The 21,002-nt window shown below is 36.3% G+C and overlaps 1 protein-coding gene across 1 annotated transcript in view; it reads right to left on the bottom strand.

Annotated features, from left to right (window-relative positions):
- LOC113108170 (amine oxidase [flavin-containing]) overlaps positions 1 to 10,389 on the bottom strand; it is a 30,367-nt gene extending 19,978 nt beyond the window's left edge. Inside the window, exon 1 of the mRNA XM_026271018.1 lies at positions 10,213 to 10,389. Within this exon, the coding sequence (XP_026126803.1) occupies positions 10,213 to 10,357 (145 nt within the window). The 5' untranslated portion in view covers positions 10,358 to 10,389. The remainder of the gene's footprint in view (positions 1 to 10,212) is intronic.
- Positions 10,390 to 21,002: the final 10,613 nt, after the last annotated feature.

The raw sequence follows: 21,002 nt of genomic DNA, 5'->3' as shown, positions 1-21,002 counted from the left end.
ATTCGGTGGAGACATTAAAGATGACATTTCAAGAAAATCTGACTTTTTCAATGTTTAAGGTCTGCAGTACATCTACCACCCCAGAAACATGAAAAAGAACAAAACAGTAAATTTTCTTTTGGCAAGCCTTTCTCTACAAGCTTCTGAAAAATTGAATTTCTCAGCTCAGATTTCACTCCCACCATGATGTCGAAAGTTATTATAATATTACCACCCTTTAATCTGCATGTTTCTACCCACGGCAACTGTGTTTTTCGCAAATGACAATTGGTGTACCAGTTCTAACACCATGGGTAAAGTTCATTCAAAGCATGCTAACTGTTCAGTCTTTGGCTGCACAGATGAGAACAGAATACTATTTAAAGTCCCAGCCTCAGAGGACACAAGAGAGCAGTGGATTTATTGATTTATTTACTGTATATTAGTGTTCTCACACAGATCTACTATAATTTATTTCCCATCTGTTTACCTTCACAGACATAACCAACTGTTTTTGTAACTCATGTGTGTTTTTAACATAACCTTGTGTGTATCTAACAGTTTATCTGCACTGTTTGTTTACTTCATTGGTTTTGACTCTATCTGCCATGTGCCTTGTGTGCTGCTTAATTTAACTGTATTTAATTTTTTTAACACACCCTTATTTGTATAGTTGTATTTTACATTTAATCTGTATCTGTCTGTATTTTCTCTTCTGTTAGTGTTATCTGTATGCACCAAGGGTCTGAGAGTAACGCAATTTCAATTATCTGTGTGTATGTGCTGTAGATGTGGAAGAACTGACAATAAAGCAGACTTGACTTGATAAGACATGAAAAAGAACTTAGTTCTTTATTACTAACAAAATGCATAGGCCTATCAGAAGTTATTATAATATGGTTTAAAATGCATGATTTCAGCATGATAGACGTGATAATCAGAACTTTCACAACTTTCCTTTCTTTTTGATCTCCCAGAATCAAAGATAAAGTAACGTTTGACTCTTATTTCTTCATTTAAGGTGTTGAATATGAACTAAACAACACGTTAAGCAGCATGAAACTAAAATAAGAGTGGCATTTATACATGAATAAAATCAAACAAAATACATCTTTTCTAATGATTATATTTCACAAGCAGTGCTTTATTATTATACTATATCTGAGGAGGTAAGGAATAACATGCAATGTGTTGTGCTTTGGTCTAAAAACTTCATCTGATTACATACAATTTTATAGAGACTTAACTGATCATGATAAAACAACATATTTAGGATTCACTCCTTTGGTTGGTGCCGGTTCAGAGGGCCATTTACTGGGAAACACGAGTCTGAGGGTGGATGGGGTTTCCGTAGCAACAGTACATATAAAGATGCAGTCGCTTGGCATGGTAAATCTATACCAATTACCTCTCTGGGAACAAGAATCGGCTGTGCACTCTTGCTCTAATTGACATGACATAACAAGATTAGGCTTTTCAATAAGACATCAAACTAAAGGTAAAGACGGTAAATCCGACAACATACTAGCTTATAGGCCTGAACTGGATCTTACGAAGCATCAGTTTGTCCTGTAAGAACAGGGTTATGCACTTTTCTCTTGTTGCACAAATACTATGTGCTGCAGCTGACCACCAAACCTTCTACATTTAACTAAAATGAGCATTAAAAGTAGTTTTTATAAAGAAAAGTCTACCGTTTGCTTCCATGCTGAAATCCACAACTAATAATGCATGCATATTTTACATATTAATGCATGCAATTGTTGAAAATGCAAACAAGTAATATAAAAAAGACTGATGTTATTTACATTTTTGTTCTCAGGACATTGGCAAAAGCAATGTTATCTTATAACAACTTACCTCAAATCAGGAATATTGATTTATACCAATGCATACACCTTTGCTCTGCATCAGTATGTCTTTCCAAAATAGTCCCGGATTAGTTTACAACTCTGTTCCTTTGAAAGGTCAGGTCTAGAACTCTATCAAATTACAATTTGCCATTTGTATTAATACCACAATCTAAACTTAATTGCTTTGTTTGCACTCTCAAGGACCCTGATAAAACCTACAATTACAGGCCAAGAAGAATCACATTTAAGAGGCTATGTCTGTCAGCTGCAGTGGTAATTGCACAATCACATTATCACAACAGATTATCAGTCAACAAGCCATAGATTAGATGTGACACACGCCACCTTTAGGTCTGTGGTTCATCCCTCAAGGAATTTCTCAATTAAAATACTAATGTCAGCTTTAACAAGCAGCTCATTCATCGTTAAATCGCACAAGCCAGAGTATCCAGAACTTTGAGAGAGTATTGTTGACTAGATAGAAATGGACAGACATAATAATTTACATCAAAACCGAAAAAATTATCTTATTATAATCTTAACATTAATTTAGGTATTATAATGCACAGTATAAAAATGATAGAGATTATGCTAGATTAAACAGAATTATTACAATTATTAGTGTTTTTAAAGATTCACTTTAACATTGGATAACATAAGACATCTAATCTATGTAAGAAATATTGTTAACAATTAAAAATACAATAGCAGCCAATATATAAATTATTAATAAAAAAATACATTATTAAATAAAAACCAATGGTATTAATTTGTAGTGCATTACCATTGTTAAGTGCATTAAAAGCATTAAATATAATGAAAGAATGTACATCTCCATACTTTAGATATCATACACTACATAGTCGCATGTTGACTACACATGGTTGTAACAATATCTAAGTTTTCATAAATCAGGGGAAATAAAACTAGAGAAGCAAAATTTGTGGTTAGTTTTTTTTAGCAGTATTATAATAAAGTTTGCTCTCTAACCTCAGCTGTGCAGCTGCAACATGCTTGGGCCTATGACCTGAAAACACAGCAAACAAGAACTTTAATCCATTTTCCTGTTAACATTAAAGCATGCTTAATTCCTTTACGTGGTTTAAATATGCACCAAGTCAATCTAACACAAAGGAAAGGAAAGCCATTCTTAAACTGAATGCAGCAAATAATCACTTGGAAAAACATGTATGTGACAGAGTGCACAGTTCCTAATGCTTCATGCTCATCTAGAAGCAATTACTTTCTCCAACAGGCTGCAACATCGATGTTTAGATGCATTATTGAAAAGCAATTACAGAGAGATCAGTGAAATGGCATGTTCTCCTGGCAACCCCAAGGACAGCTGTTCGTCTAAGAGAGGAACAGAGCAGTATTATCTTAAGTTGCATAACGAAGCCAGTCTCTGCATGGCTCGGAGAGGGAAAAAAAACAGGCCAATGACATTTGTTTACACAAGCTTAGAGGACACTGCAAAAAGGCATTTGTGTATTTCCCTGGCTCTCTAGGACTATGTAGACATGTTTATACAAGTTCAGATGTTTGGTTTATCACGGTGTATTAAAAAAAGGACCATAAAGAGAGTGACTGGAGATATAAAAAAAATGATTACAAATTCATCAAAATGTTCCGAGCTCTAAAAATCAATGTTTGCAATGTCTGTTTACACCGACTTTCAGAGATCCACAGCTGTATTTATTACTAGAATAAACATTGTTTCCTATATTTTGAAGAGGTGTTGACACACTTTTGAACTGAAAAAGCAACCCGAAGTCTTGTCTAAGAGAGATGGCAGGTTCCAGGAACATGAGTGTCTGCACTCACTTCCAATGTGGCTGGGTCTAAGTAGAGAAAAGTTTAACTTCATGGAAATGAAGCAGCATCAAGTCTGGTTTATTTTACAGCTCATTCTGTGCAATGTCTGACTGTATTTTCATTTTGTACACTATGATTCAAAGGTTGGGGTTTGGTTAGGTTTTAATGTTTTCTAAAGAAGTCTCTTCTGCTTAGAAAGGCTGCATTTATTTGATCAAAAATACATTCAAAACTGTTCAATTGTTCAAAACTTATAACATTGCTGTATAATATTGTGCAATGTTGTTGACAACTGTTTTCTATCTTAAGGTATTGTAAAATGTCATTCATTCCTGTGATGGTCTGAAGACTCCCTGAAAATATCCTAAAACATTTCTTACATTATCAGTGTGTAAAAGAGTTCGCTGCTTAATATTTTTTGTGGAAACTGTGATACATTTTTTTATATTGTGTGATGATGAACAGATTCCCCAAAAAATGATTAGACACTTTTGTAACCTCATGTCCTTACTGTCACTTTTAATCAATGCAATGCATCCTTGCTAAATAAAAGCATGTATTTCTTTCTTTTTTTTTCTAAATAAACAAATAAAAACAAGCTGACCCTAAATATTTGAATGGTAGTATACAGTATGTGACCCTGGACCACAAAACTAGTCTGAAGTGTCTTTTTCGAAATTGAATACATAAGCTTACCATTGTGTATGGTTTATTAGGATCGGACAATATTTGGCCGAGATACAACTATTTGCAAAAAAATCTAAATACTGAGAATATCGCCTTTAAGGTTGTCCAAATGAATTCTAAGCAATGCATATTATTAAACAAAAATTAAGTTTCATATATTTACGGTAGGAAATTTACAAAATATCTTCATGGAACATGATCTTTAATTAATATACTTATGATTTTTGGCATAAAAGAAAAATCTATAATTTTGACCCATACAATGTTTTTTGGCTATTGCTAAAAATATACCTCAGTGACTTAAGACTGGTTTAGTGGACTAGGGTCACATATATCTTTGTAAAGCCATCAATACACAAACACACAATGCACAATAAGCACAAAACCCCAATGTAAAGTCACGCATTCTGACACTCCACGGAAATGGCCTGTGACTATCCATGCTTCCGGCCTTTCCTGGCTGTCTTCCAAAACAGGAATGCCAAAGTTCTTTAGCAAGGGCAGGACACTCTCCAGGAAGTGTCAGCGTCAACAGCCTCCACAATTAGATGTGGAATTCCTGCCCTCCACTTGCACAACTCACGAGAGCTCAACTCCTTCTAGAATTCTGAGCAAAACAACTTCCCAATGCTTATGTTTCTGACAGCTATTTCTACATGTAAGCACAAAGAGACATAAATTAACTTTGTGAAAAAAAATACTTTCCCCATTCCTAGCTTGATATGCACATTCAACTATCATTAAGGTTTATTTTCACATAGTGTTTACCTAAAATGTACCAGAAAGGGAACCAGCTGAAAGTGACCTCAGTCCTTTTTGTGTTCACAATATAGTGGACTCAGAAGAGAACCAGGGGTTTTTCTTTGTTTGTTTGTTTGTAATCTTCAGCAGGGAAGTGATCATTTCAGACCCTTCCTTGTTCACACCACAACTAAATAAGAACTCAGAGCCCAGCTTATACGCAGCAGAGGAATACAAAGTGGACTTGAAGGAGGAAAGCTGGCAATCCCTGATCATGTCCCCGGTAAAGACATTTGCAGAGCTTTAACAATGTCTTTCAGTCAAGTTTCAAATACGTACATTCTGCATTAGGTTAATTCAACTTCCTTTAATTCTCAGACAAGTTTGAAGATAAGTTGTACATTTTGTTGCTTCTTAACTAAAAAAACAAAAAAAAACATTAGCTGTATGTCATAATTGTTGTGTTTTAGTGATTTTCGAAAGAATTATATAATATTACAATATGGTTTATCTGAAAACTTGATTCTAATTGGCTGGCAGGTGTGCATTAAAACTGTACAAGTCAGTTTAATCATCATATTAATACGTCGCTTTTATTGATGCATGCAAACACACACACACACAAACACAGAGTGAGCAAGAGAAATTGCAGATCACACACACAGTAACATACAGGATCATGGACACTTATTGTCAGTGATGCTTGCAACTTTTAAAATAATAGCTTTGATACTGAACTGTTACATTATTTCTTTCATCGATGGGGAGCTAATTGCTGTTTTTGAAGTAACTAAACTCACAGTTTTATTGTTTGCAGAGAGAGACGCACAGATGCAGGTAATTCATAAACACAACATACATCTCTCTCTCTCTCTCTCACTGTGGATAATTAATTCAAATCAAGGCTAGAATTTATGCATTCAAATTATCTTACAACTATTTTATCTGTGTCTGATTTAAAGCGTCTGATCTCCACTGTGCATTAGTTGGTTCTTTGTCATTTAATGCTAGACTTGGTAGATTACATAAATGACAATAGAATTGTTTTATAATGTTAGAGTTAAGAGTTGGTCGATTTATTTATTAATTTTTTTATCTTTAAATATGTTTTAATCTAACAAGAGGAACATATGGAAATTACCTCCATAAAAACCAAAAGTGTATTGGGACATCATTGCACCTCCGGAAGTGGACTGAGTATGGTTCTCTTTTGGGTCCTCTTAGGGGGGGTCTGAGATCACTTGTTTTTTGCAGATATACAAGCTGAACCATAAACAACCCTAAATGATTTGCAGGCTGATTTCTCAGATGGGTTGAAACAGAGAGTGGTTCTGTGGTGCTATCAAGGACCAGTCCAGCACTGGTTCAGTCTATGCCAGGACTATCTGTTTTTCTGACCAGTGACAGCCAAGCAATTTGTGCTATGGACCTTGGATGGTAACTCAAACTGCCTGGCTTACTGAAAATAGGTGTGCTCATTTTTATTTTAAGATGAGCAAAAAAACAAAAAAGAATCACATTATATATAGCTTGAGACTCCTTTAGAAACCAACTGCAAAACAGACTTTTGTTTTGGGCAAGTAAGGCACACCAAACATTGCCCTTGTAACCAGAACATCCAAAAAACTACATTGTAACATGCTGACAACTATATAAAACATCTTAGGATCTTGACAGCAACGTTTGCACAGGAAAGAGCAACTAATATTTCAGAAAATATAGTTCATTTTCCATTTTTGTTTGGTAACACTAGTGGTGCAGAAATGGCTTAAATGTATGACATTTATGTATTAAGCAAACCCTTCTATCCAAAGCAACTAAAACACGGTATTCAAGTTTTATCTGTTCCTAGGAAATAGAACCCATGACCTTGGTGTTGCTAGCACTCTACTGTTTGAATGACACACTTCGACTCTAAACATGGGAATAAAATGTAAACTGCAACAATTTAATTCAGTCAATGACATGAAACAATAAGGTCACAAGAGTAAAGATGTCATTTCCATTGTTTAGCTGAAAGGCTTTGGTTGTCTCTCATCTATGTCAAGCACAACCCCATGTGGCGCTTGACAACAGACACAAATACACATTTGCTGTCAGGTGTTCTTGGATCCCAGAGAGCATAAAAATGAGTTGTCAGTTTTGTTTACCACCTCTGCCAACATGCTGTCTCTCTGAGCACCTCCAGTGGCTTTGCAAAGAGTAAATGGATTTGCTGGGAGTGCCGGGTCTTTATTAAAAGGTCCCTGAAGCAATGTTAAATTTCTTTTCAACCCACTTTATGAGGTTTTGGTTAGAATAAGAAGAAACTGTGATTTTCTTCAAAGGCCAACAGGTGAAAAACCTCCACGTATTCAGTGGGTGTACGATGACAGCCAATTTGTGAAAAAAAAAATAAAAAAAAATATTTCTATCTACTCCATGTGTCAAAGGAAGACAGTCCTGGATCATATTTACTTAAACTGAAACATTTTATTGCATTACTGCACAAATCAGATCATAAGACATAACTTACGGGGAAGTCGTGGCCTAATGGTTAGAGGGTTGGACTCCCAATCGAAGGGTTGTGAGTTCTAGTCTCGGGCCGGATGGAATTGTGGGTGGGGGTAGTACATGAACATCTCTCTCTCCACCTTCAATACCACGACTTAGGTGCCCTTGAGCAAGGCATCGAACCCCCAACTGCTCCCCGGGCGCCGCAGCATAAATGGCTGCCCACTGCTCCGGGTGTGTGCTCACAGTGTGTGTGTGTGTTCACTGCTCTGTGTGTGTGCATTTCGGATGGGTTAAATGCAGAGCACAAATTCTGAGTATGGGTCACCATACTTGGCTGAATGTCACTTCACTTTTTTTTTTTTTTTTTACGTGTCATTGCATTAATTAAACTGCACCTTTGGCCAGAGAGTGAATGTGTAACTAGTTTCACACTACCGATGACAAGCAATATTGCACACATGCATTAAAGTCAAATGTTTTACAGACTCAAAAGTGCAGTCTGTTAAGCACTGACTCCTAGAAACTTGGCAGGGAATCAAAGTTCTGAGGTTGAAAAGGTTCTACATCGATGGATTGGGTCCATGGTGCACCATGTGTGGCCTTGTTACATAACAGTGACTGATTACATTCATTAGCTTTTTTTCAAGCAGAGTAGTATGATTGGTTCAGTGCACAGCAAACACCTTTATTTTCTGAAACAAAGTCTGAGTTTGATTAATCAGTAGCTTATTAAAATGAAGAGTTAATAAACTGTGAGCTACATACATACAGCATATAGTCTAAAACATCTGATTTGATTTTGAGGTCTTCTTGCATATCATATAAAATCAAAACTATCAATTCGGTCTGTATGCATAGAGATAAAGTTTCCATCGGTTATCGGTAGGACATCTTGATACATTTTTTCTCAGTTCTGTTTTCAAGAATGCTGTTCTTACACAAGCAATATTTCATCCGGTGTGCACTTCCTCTGAGCTGGGTTTAAATTGTCATGCCTGTATATAATAATGAATATTCACTGTGGGAACAAGTCAGTTTGCACAAAGTAAATGCAATTTCCTGTCAGGTCATTACCGTAAGGACATTATGCTGCACTTTTATGCTACTCTACACAAAATTGGTCACATTCTAGGACTGACTGAAACAGAATCCTTATAACATAAGAATTTTCTAATGAATACTTCATCCTATTGTAGTGCAATATATTCATAAATCTCTCTGCAATCTATGTAAAATAAACTTCCTAGGGATAACACCAAAATTTCCACCAGGGACAAAGCACACTACTTTTCTCACACTACACTTATTTCATCTTATTTAACTCTGAGTTGCATACACATTCTTCAAAGCAATGTTTCACACTGATTTTGTATGGGTTGAGACTATGAGCACCAGAGCATTGCAAGTATGTGCATGCAAGGACTGCAGCATATGTGTGTAGCTGATGCATGTTCAAGTTATTTTCTTTACGTTAACATTTATATAAATATATAAAGAAAAATTTATATTCTGGGTTACCCACATTCTTAATTTTTAAACATTATTTGGGCATTTTCTAGTTCCTTTTAAACAGTCTTGTTCTACATTTTTTAAAGAAATATCTGAATATAAGGTGATTAAAACTGTTTGTATAACAATTATTAAATAATAAAGGATAAAAAATAGTTAAGAAAAAAAAAATTGAGTATACAACGTCACACATGAAATAACCTTAAACATAGTTTTAGGTGTGAAATGCCCATGTCTTCAGAAAAAGTTGTATATAACAAGATTTTCTAAAGATTTTTTTCAAATAAATAAGTGGACATGAAATATTTGTTGAGCTCAAACGCACAGTTAAAATGATTAGAGACATAAAACAAGATCACAAGGATAAATTATCAGTTATGCAAGATTGCTGGTCATTATGATGAAATATTTGATGAATGCAGTGATTGACCAATCAGAATCAAGTATTGCAGAGCAAGTGTAGTAAGGATGGGTAGTTTACATTAAAATATTAGCAACTAATGATATCTAGATTAACCTATTATAAACAAAAATACATATTTTTTATAATTATTATACATGCAGAGTATGCTAGATGCTAGCCTAACAGTAGAAATTATGAAATAATAGTTCTTTCAAAAAATTATTTGTCATATTGCAGGACTTTTCTAAATGAGCTAGTGAAGGTAAACAAGGGATTTATAAAAATATACACTTGTTCTTACACACATACGTGCATGTTATAGATAACTAGAAGCTTACACTGTTGCATGCCACTTAACTGCCTCTGCCTCTGGCGTTATGAATATGAAATAATCATGTCACGGAAGTGGAAGAGCAAGCTCAGGTGACACCGCGAACTAACCCTGTCCTCTTGACAAACTAACACAGTCCTATTTAAAACGTAAATATACATAATTATTTTAAACGCAGCAATGGTACAGTGTTGTTATAAGGTGTCTAAGCTTCCTAGGAAATGGAATAGTGGTTCTGCACGGGTCTGTCGCGCGCCTCGTTTTACTCAATAACCAAGATCATAACTCAGGATTACTACCAGGAGCCTGTAATATTCAGTGATATAAAGTTACTTGAACAGTGGGTTAATTGCAATGAGATTATCTTAAGTTATATGCGCTATTTTGATGACACTAACCTGAGATGCCTCCGCCAATCACAATCACGTCGTATGCGTTCGCAGTCATGGTTCTGTTCGTCTCACTGGCGCTCCGCTCACAGCAGAAGAGCCGCTCCGCATCTGTGTTCAAAGCATTCTCAGCCCCGCCCCCGCCTCCTATCATGATTGACACTGGGGTAAATGCACCGAGGCTCCCATCTGCGTGCTATGTAAAGAGTGCCAGCAGGAGGAGCTCATATTTCTATTTTAACAGTACAACATTACTGTACAAATAGATATTTAAAAATGTATTTACATTCGATTACACAATTTTAATAAAATATTAAAAATATTAAAACAAATGTTATATATATATATATATATATATATATATATATATATATATATATATATATATATATATATATAATAGTGTTATTTCATGGCCCTCGAATTTGATTGGTCAGCCGGAGTTCCAGAACTCAACATTCGTTTTGCAGCGTCTGAAATTGCTCACTAGTTTAGACTACTCATTGTAGCCCCGCCCCGTTTCAGCAGATAATTTAAGACTGAAGATCATTAATAAAAAAAAATAATAATAAAAAAAAACCTGTGTTGCATTTTTGTACGGTAGATTTATCAGTACAATCATGATCTCCATGGCTGCCATGAGAAAATTCACTGGAGGAAAAAGTTCGCGCGGGCGGCCGTCATCCATGCCGTCATCAGCATTTGGAAGCTCGTTCGCGGTTGTGGCTTCAGTCGAATTCAATGAGGCGCGGTGGTTTATGGGATGAGTAGTTCCTGCGCTCGAAATGAAAATATGTACACAGTCTTGTACCTTTGACTTTTTTTGGGATTTTCTCTTAATTTTTTCACTCGAAATGATATGTTATATGCTTATGAGTTCAGCTGTAGCTGGTTTTCCTCACACATGCTCTAAAACTCTTTAGATACAGATTTTTCCGAAAGTCAATGGGAGAAATGAATGGGAAATTTACTTCCGGCACCAGAGCTCTCTCGGGCTGTGGGTGGGACTGTGATACTCAATAGCTTCACTATTGCTTTAGGATATATCAATCTGAGCCGAATTCAGACCCCGAGAATATTGAACAAGAGGATTGCACAGAACTTATACACATACGGATATTGCAAGACATATTAGAGTGGCAGCATTACTATAATTATTATTATTTGGCTAAATCACGTTTTAGATAGGATGTCAACAACCACTTGAATAACTTCATTTACTATGTATAGATAAGTGTAACGGCAATATGTATTATATTTATTGTGCTTTAATTCTAACATGAATTGCCTTGAAACTGTTATACAGTTGAATTTATTAGTGACCATAGTTCAGTGGTGGCATGTACCGATGTACGTATATATTCAGATTCATTCTCTGCCAGCAGGAGGTGCTGTTGGAGTGGTAGAGATCGAGGTTTTCGCTGCTCACAATCACTGCTTTATATTTTGTTGCAAGATGAATTTACGCAAGAAATAATGCAAGATGAAATTAAAATGACATCCAACATTTTCTGAATACAGCCGGTTTCCTTTAGAAAACAGTGAAATAAAAACACCCGCACAGATTTTGATTTTGTGGCGGTCAGTTTTGATATTGTGGCTGGCGCCACAAATAAATTAATGTATGTGAAAGACTGTAGTCTCATAATTGAAGTGTAAATTCTGCAAATTACATCATTGTCCAGTATTGTACCCAGATAGCAAATGACATGTGGCCCAGTTCTGGCCCACATCTCCCATATTCTTCTGGCCCACATACCGCGCGGAATGACGGCGATGACTCAACCTGAGTCTGGCTGACATATCTCAGCCACAACTGAACCAGATCTGGGCCACATCTCAGAAATGGTGTGGGTGACATCTGGGCCAGATCTGGCCCAGTTTTGTCTGACAGAAGTCAGCCACAACTGTACCAGATCCATGCCGCATCTCCCAAATGGCATGGGCGACACCTGGCCCAGATGTCAACCACGCCATTTCTGGGATGTGGCCCAGATCTGTTCCAGTTGTGGCTGACTTCTGGGTTAGATATGGCCCATATTTACCCTTTCTAGACACAAAAGAATATGTAATTCATCCAGAATAAATAAAACACTCATGTAGTCTAAACTGCTTTATTAAAATATAAAAATTAGACAAATTAATATATATACATGAATACAACTGCATGTATAGATATAAAACACATACATTTACATTATTACAAAATAAAAAATACAGATAAATATTTAAAAATATAGTTAAATACACATTAACATTACATTTACATTTAGCAGACACTTTTATCCAAAGCAACTTACAAATGAGGACAATGGAAGCAATCAAAATCAACAAAAGAGCAATGATATACAGGTGCTGGTCATATAATTAGAATATCATCAAAAAGTTGATTTATTTCACTAATTCCATTCAAAAAGTGAAACTTGTATATTATATTTATTCATTCCACACAGACTGATATATTTCAAATGTTTATTTCTTTTAATTTTGACGTTTATAACTGACAGCTAAGGAAAATCCCAAATTCAGACGCGGCAGAGAGGAGTGAGTATGAGAAACATTCAGATACACAGGCTGATTCAGTCTTCTGAATTGGGAGTAACATGCATTATAAACTTCTTTCAAATTAGAATCTGCTGGGGAGATAAAATGTGCAAGATAACGTATATGTACTAATAAAAACATCAAACAAAAAAACAATGTATCTGTTACTCTCCAGGACTGAAAGCAGAACTGATAAAGGAGCCCTTGATACTGTGACACAGCTCTTTCAAATTAACATTACCTTTTTTGCAGTGGCGGTAGTTTTTATGTCCATCTATAGTTGCCATCATCTAAGGTCTTTTGAGTACTGGTATCATCTGAAGTCCTCACAAGTCCTGCAAGTCCTGTGCTGTGCAGTTTCTAATAACCCTGGGATGGACATTTGCAGAAACAGGAAGGCAAAGGGAGAAAGATTAGCATAGCTGCTGTTCATATCATTTCAGGCAATGTGCACTTTTTACTATTTCATCAATGGAGTACATTGAGTACTATTTTTAATCTAGTAGGTTTAAACTGAAATAATTTTTCTAGATCCCTTAATAAACATATTATTTGTTGTCTGTTTTTGGGGAACAGACACAGTCTCTATAGAATTGACTGCATATGCCAGAGTAACATTTAATACATTTTAATAAAATTTAACTGGGAGGAACATCATAACTGTAATTTACACAACCATTCAAGAGTTTGGGGTCTGTAAGATATTTTATGCCTTTATAAAAAATATCTTATGCTCACCACGGCTCCATTTATTGAATCAAATTACAGTAAAATAGTAACACTGTGACTATTACAATTCAAAACAACTCTTTCATTCCTTTGATCAAAGCTGAATTTTCAGCATCATTACTCCAGTCTTCAGTGTCACATCTTCAGAAATCATTCTAATATGATGATTTACTGCTCAAGAAACATTTCTGATTATGATCAATGTTAAAATACAGACGTGCTGAAATTTTTTTGGATTCGTTGTTACAGACTCCAAACATTTAATGTTAGTGTTACATGCATCAAATTGTTCGAAATCATCTGTTTGAAACAAATGCAGGTCTTTTGAACTTTGTATTCATCTGTGAATCCTGAAAAATAAAATGCATCACGGTTTCCACAAAAAAAAAAAAAATGAAGCAGCACAACTGTTTCAACGCTGATAATAAGTTTCTTGAGCAGCAAATCAGCATTTCTGAGGGATCCATGTGACACTGAAGACTGGAGAAATGATGCTGAAAATACAGCTGCACATCACAGGAATAAATTAGTTTATAATGTATTCACATAGAAAACAGCTATTTTAAATTGTAATAATATTTCACAATATTACTCTTTTTACATATTTTAATCAAATAATTACTACAGAGGTGAGCAGAAGATAATTATTACAAATTGTATCAACTTCAATCTTTTGAACACTAGTGTAGTGTATATTTGAGGTTTGACTTACTGTTAGGGGTGTAACGATACGCGTATTCGTATTGAACCGTTCGGTACGACGCTTTCGGTTCGGTACGCGGTACGCATTATGTATACCGAACGGTTCGTTGGAGTAATTAATTATATTTGAAAAAAAAAAAAAAAGAGAGAGAAAGAAATATAATGATATGCGTTCAACAAGGTAGCCCAATAACCCAAACAACGTAACAGGCAACGCCCCTGACACTCCCGAAGAAGAAAAAAACACCATCTTATATGTTTATGTTAGGCTACTCAGCAGGCGCTCGCTCACTCAGCACGTGCTGAAGGCTCGTTGCAAAATAGCCAATGCGTTTAACAGACTAGAAATGAGAAGATCCTCCAATAACCAACAGGTCTGGTGTTTGGGTGCACTTTGGATTCCCTTTAAGCTATAATGGTGATGGCAAGAGAGTGGTGGATAAAAAAACAACGGTATGTCGCATCTGCAACATGACAGGGTACACCAGCGGGATTACAAAAAAAAAAAAAAAACACCAGCGGGAATATCTGGGATATATGCGTCAGTACTATCTGGGAAAAGACGAAAAAAAGGAGAAACATGCACGCAGCAAACTATCCCTGCAGCATTTAGACACTATAGCTTACAGGGAATCCAACCCAAACACCAGACCTGTTGGTTATTTTAGGATCTTATATTTCTGGTCTGTTAAATGCATTAGACATTTTGCAACAAGCCTTCAGCGCGTGCTGAGTGAGCGAGCGCCTTAGGGGCCGTTCACATATCGTGCCTAAAAACGCATGGAAAACGCTAAGCGCGTCTTTCTCCTGAGGCGTCTGTCTTTGCTAAGCAACAATGACGTGCTCTCTCCATGAGACGCGGAAATTTCAGCGAAGGATAAATGGATTTGCATCTCTAAAAATCGCTTGCAGTAGCTCTGCTACTGAATTTATTTCAAAATTGCAATCCATATACAACTATGATCAGCTGTTCCTTCATCTTGGCTGAGCTCTCAACGTTGTTACGGGAAAGGATGAAGCTCATTGGTTGGTTCTTGTCACATGACCCGCGGTGCGCTTGCGGCATTCTGAAAAGTTGAGATGTTTTTACATTTTGCTGTATCTAAAACGTATCGAACCGAACCGAACCGAACCGTGACATCAGTGTATCGTATCGAACCGAACCGTGAATTTTGTGAACCGTTACACCCCTACTTACTGTACTAGTCTTGTGGTCAATAGCATCTTGGAGATGTTGTCTTACAGTAGGTTCACTCCGACTCTGCTGGATGCAGCAGGCCATCAGCACTGAAGAATCTAGGAACAAAACAAGCAATTTGACACAGAGCCAACAATATTTAGTCTGCAGTTCCAGGTTTATTAGATGGAAACAAGCTAGAGCAGGTGACATGCAAAAAATAAATAAATAAAGTAACAGATTCATTGCGATATATGTTGTGAAAAAAATGCATATTAGGTTACTTAACCTTTTCAGCGCTTCCTACATCTCTGTCAGCAGCTCCCTTCAGAAATATTGAAATCTTGGAAACTCCCTCCTGTTGTAGAAGGTTTATTTTGTCACTCTTGAAATCGCAGAACAGTTTTATGTTTCCCATAGAAGATCAAAACAACTTAAGTTTTTTGCCAATTTTCGCGCTCCTTGATAACGTGACGTCATCGATAAACACTAAAGTGTAAATGTTAAGATTAAATAAATTAAGCAATTTCCAATCATCCATTGAAAGATTACCAACAAAACAGTCAAAAGCTATCATCTACAGATGAAGCTTTGATTAAAAGCCCAAACTTTCATAAATAAGAGCACAATAGAGTTATCATACCTGACCATACGTCGTCTGAAAACGGTAGAAATGCTAACAGACTTTTTCGAAGACATTAAACCATTCCTATAAAGTAAATAAACAACAGAATCGAGTCAAATACAAGTAAGAGAAGTGTCAACAACAGTTATAAGTAATATTTGTGTGATTTTATGGACTTCACTCACCTGAAAACAGTGAAATCAGCGAGAAACGGGGTGTTTCCTCGTGACATTTGCAGTGTTGCGCTCCGTTTCCATGGCAACTCCATCCGGTCCGCGCGCACGCCCATGAAAGCACGTCACGAATTAAAAGTCACACGCTTACTTTACATAAATAAAAATATGAATAAACATATATGCCCCTTATTTTTTTTCTGTAAGAGGGGGCGCGGCCATTTGTAAATTTAATGTGTCTGGCTTTCGGTGTCATTCCAGCTATATTAGCTGTACAAACAGCTTGTTTTGCTGTTTACTGTTGCAAACTGCTGTATCTCACCATGTTATTTTTAATGTATTGTCTTAATTATGAACGTACTGGTTTGTAGTGCAAACAGTTTTACCGTTTACTGCACTTTGTTCTTCATTATTTCCCTATAACCATGACCATAAGTCTCACACATTCACATACAATTGTTTGGTGAATAGAATTAGATCACTACATAATTCAAAATGTCATTCAGTTATGATATTGCTAATTTAAAATTAATTTTGTAGTTCTATAGCCCAGTGCAAAATGCCAGGCCTGCACATAATAGTGGGACAAAGTGGCACTTTTATAGTTTAAGATTTTGTATTGTTGCTTTTACGAACACTCATATATGTATGTATGTGTGTGTGTGTGTGTGTGTGTGTGTGTGTGTGTATAAGGTGCATCTTGAAGAAATGTGAATATCATGAAAAAAGTTAATTTTTTGTAACTTTTTTTATTAAAAAGTGAAATTTTCATATATTTCATATATTCTAAAGATTCATATTTTTTTTGATGATTAGAGCTTAATTTAATGAATGTAATTATTGCATTTAAAAGTATAAAAAAGGAGTTAAACAAATATTATTTAATTATTTAAAATTATTTTTAAATAAACTTTGTCCTGTGGTGTGACAGTACAGGTGTCACAATGGAATTTTTTTTCACACCAAAGGACGTTTCAGCCTTTTCTGTCAATTAATGACCTTGCTATTCCAAGCTAACCTGTCATTAGTGGCAAGCAAGACACATTTGCAAACTTTTCTAGGATTATGTAGCTTAACATGCACTTTTTAATAAAAAATATATATATAATTTAGGGGTGTCATATTAATGCACAAGAGAGCATAAATAATTTGTAGTGGTTCCGAAAAAGTTCAAAGGACATGGTGTCACACCAGAGGACATGGTACAAAAATGTAAAAAAATCGAATAACATTGCAGCTTCATAACAGGTCCGTTTAGGTCAAATAAATGTGTGTATGTATTTATATTACGTGTCCTAAAATATTATGGGCGTCCAGTACTCAAAATAGTTTTAGAACCACTGACCGGTAAAGTAAGGTGATCTGCCAGGACGTGTCTTCAGAAAATGGCACATCTGGTCACTTGGTATTGGCCATATCTGGCCCACATACAACAAGCCAGAACTCAACCTAAAACCGGCTTGTCACACACAGGCCAGATCTGGCCCACACACAGCAAGCCACGACTCAAATTAAAACCGGCTTGTCACACACGGGCCAGATCTGGCCCACACACAGCAAGCCACGACTCAAATTAAACCCGGTTTGTCACACACGGGCCAGATCTGGCCCACACACAGCAAGCCACGACTCAAATTAAAGCCGGTTTGTCACACACGGGCCAGATCTGGCCCAGAAACAGCAAGCCACTACTCAAATTAAAGCCGGTTTGTCGCACACGGGCCAGATCTGGCCCACACACAGCAAGCCACGACTCAAACTAAAACCGGCTTGATGTGTGTGGGCCAGAGATGGCCCATATAACCTCTGCTGCTGCCAGAACTGAGCCAGATGTGCCATAGTTGGCCCAGATGAGGCCCGGATATGTATGCTATCTGGGTACTGTCAGCAATTTATAAAAACGTTTTCATAATTGTGGTGTTTGTTTCACTCATTGGTGCACATGAAACAGAAAATGGAAAATCCGGAGTGGATCTGAAGCTGACTGACAAGAGCAGGCTTTGAACGGGAAACTCCACTTACGGAGATCCAGACCTGCTTTTATTCTGTTCAGTGTTTGCTATCAAGCAAAGTCAACTTTGCGAATAAACTGGCCTTTTTTCACTGAAATGTAAGTTACTCAGTATTATTTAATTTGAAAGAACTGTTGTATGTAATACAAAATAAACAAAATATTTTTTTTTTTTATTGGATACTATAATACAGTACAGTGCAGCATGTGCAAGTATTCCAGATTTTGAGACACTCCATATTTACTCTTTAGGGCATTCTAGGCACCTTTCAAGTGTTCAAGAAAGGGCTTGTTAGTTGCAAGTCTGTTACTTTGTTGTGTACCCTAACTGGATTTTTAGTGTTTTTTGCATCCACTGTTTCTTATAGAATTTGCTGCCATCTGGTGGATGTATTCATGTAGGGTGTGCCTGTAGATTCACACACATTGCTTCAGGCTGAGACATATCATAAACCTCCCTTACTTCTGGATGGGGCTGTCAGGCCATACATGATAATGTCCATGATAAGTATAGATAATCAAAATCCATTGTTGATCTTATTTGAGTAAGCATGTTACCCAGACTCAACACAAGAACATATCTTTGCCCTTAGAAAGATATAAAGATATTCATTTTCATTTAGCTAACGCTTTTTTAATGGTGCCCTATATCGAATTTCTTTTGGCAGATTAATATACCTTTAATAAAATGTTTATCAGAAAATCATTAAAACATGAGAGTCATTTATGGTGTAGGAAAGCTGGCCTTCATTAAGATGAATCTTTTAACAACTTTTTTTTTTTTAACAAGCAAGCAACAAATGTTATACAAAACAAACTTTATACAAACATACATATGCAATATTATGGTAGATAAATCTTTATAATGTAAGAATTTCATATGAAATATTACAATATACAATATCACAATATGCAATAATACCCATATTTAGAGATTAAGTAGCTGTGCATCAGTGAATGTCTACATTTTCAGTTATTTTGCTTGAGAGTGAGATATATTGATGAAGTTTTCATTTGGTTATGACTGGAACGCTGGAATCTGGCTCGGCTCGGTGTTCATCTTCAGTTCTCTCTTCACAGCAGTTCAGTCAGTGTACTGTTTGAGTGCATGCATTACTCCGGGATATTGGTTTGTTTGAACTCAGAGGGAGTGTCAGCCACATTAAACAAGTTAACAGCTCAAGTCATTTGTGGATTAATGCGTATTAGAGACGCGAAGCGTTTCAAATGATTCAGTTCGATTTGGTGAACTGGTTCAAAAAGATCCGGTTACATCGAATGATTTTTTCGCAAACCAGATATGACAAACTGCTTTGTTTTGAACTCTCTCACAACAGACATGGAAGAGAAGACAATGCTGAATAAAGTCATAGTTTTTGTTATTTTTGGACCAAAATGTATTTTCGATGCTTCAAATTTTTTTAAATTACCCTATGATGTCACATGGACTACTTTGAAGATCTTTACCTTTCTGGACATGGACCGTATATCATACACACAGTTTCAATGGAGGGACTGAGAGCTCTCCGACTAAATCTAAAATATCTTAACCTGTGTTCAGAGGTCTCACTGGTTTGGAACGACCTGAGGGTGAGTTATTAATTACATAAATTTGATTATTGGGTGAACAAACCCTTTTAGACTTGGGTTGTGTAGACATTTTTGGAGCTTGATAGCTCTCATATATACTTTCATTGTGGTTAACTTCATGAACATTCTTCAAAGTATCTCTTGTAGTGCTCCCCGGAAGAAGGGATAATATCTTTCTATAGAATGTAAAAAAAGAATAGAGAGCTCAAGCCCAGAACAGGTCAGCAACTATCTCGTCCACAAGAGGGCGTTATTGCTACGTAAGTGTTCAACATGGAAACTCAACTCGCACCTAATATATCAAGACTTTAGCATATCTCTTCATACTCCTTGTTCTATCATTGGTTAAATGTAAAACAACATTTTTAGCGGAATGATGTACGTCCTTTTACAATGTGTAAAACATACAATGTTTTATTTTTTTCTGACAACATATTTTTTTGCAAGTAGCCTAGCTGTGTGTGCAAGCTCAGTAAAGGAGGATTGTTTCAAAGAAGAGCGTGAGTAAATTGGACGAGCGAATAATTTCAGTTTAAGTAATGAAAAATTGCAGCTGATATTGGTTTCAGTTTAATAACGTGAAAGGACAGAATACAACACTGCCTCATGTTGGTATCTTGTGAGAAATTAAAAGGATATTGCAGGCATGTGTCGATTCAATGATCACAATTCCCTTGTCTTTTATACCAGAATCATGGGATCTCTGTACGATTTCTGAGAGAAAATGACTTACCTTTTTTGTTTTAGATGGTGAAACATCATCTTCACTCAAGTGGACATCACAGAAAAAGAAAGAGGCACACTTCTGGGCCAAAATCAGGACTGGCTTCAATTAACAGTAATCAGGTGAAATACTTAACCTCATTCTGTTTAAAACACTTGTCGGTTTTGCTTGAATTATCACTTGTTAGAAAGGGAATAAAGAAGCACATGTGTACAACACCTGGAACGTTCTGTTAGAATTAACGGAAGGTCAGAGAACAATGTGGTATGACATCTAACCGGGTGCCTCGGTTCTGCAGCCGACCGTGTGGCGAGATGTCTTAGGGCAGCCATAAAAATTACAGAGAACTCAACTGACAGCTATTATGTGGACTGTCTGTCATGCTGTCAAATTAGCCATTAAGTTAATTATAGCCCCACTGAAAGTCACATTGTATGGAGGAGCCAAAGTATGTGTAACAAGACAGCTAGCACAAGGCAGCCAGTCAGTCTTTAAAAACAAAAGGGCACTGTTTATTAGATTCA

The sequence above is a fragment of the Carassius auratus genome, chromosome 9 (assembly GCF_003368295.1).
Source record: "Carassius auratus strain Wakin chromosome 9, ASM336829v1, whole genome shotgun sequence".
NCBI classification, from domain to species: Eukaryota; Metazoa; Chordata; class Actinopteri; order Cypriniformes; family Cyprinidae; genus Carassius; species Carassius auratus.
This window is presented reverse-complemented; position numbering and strand designations above follow the sequence as displayed.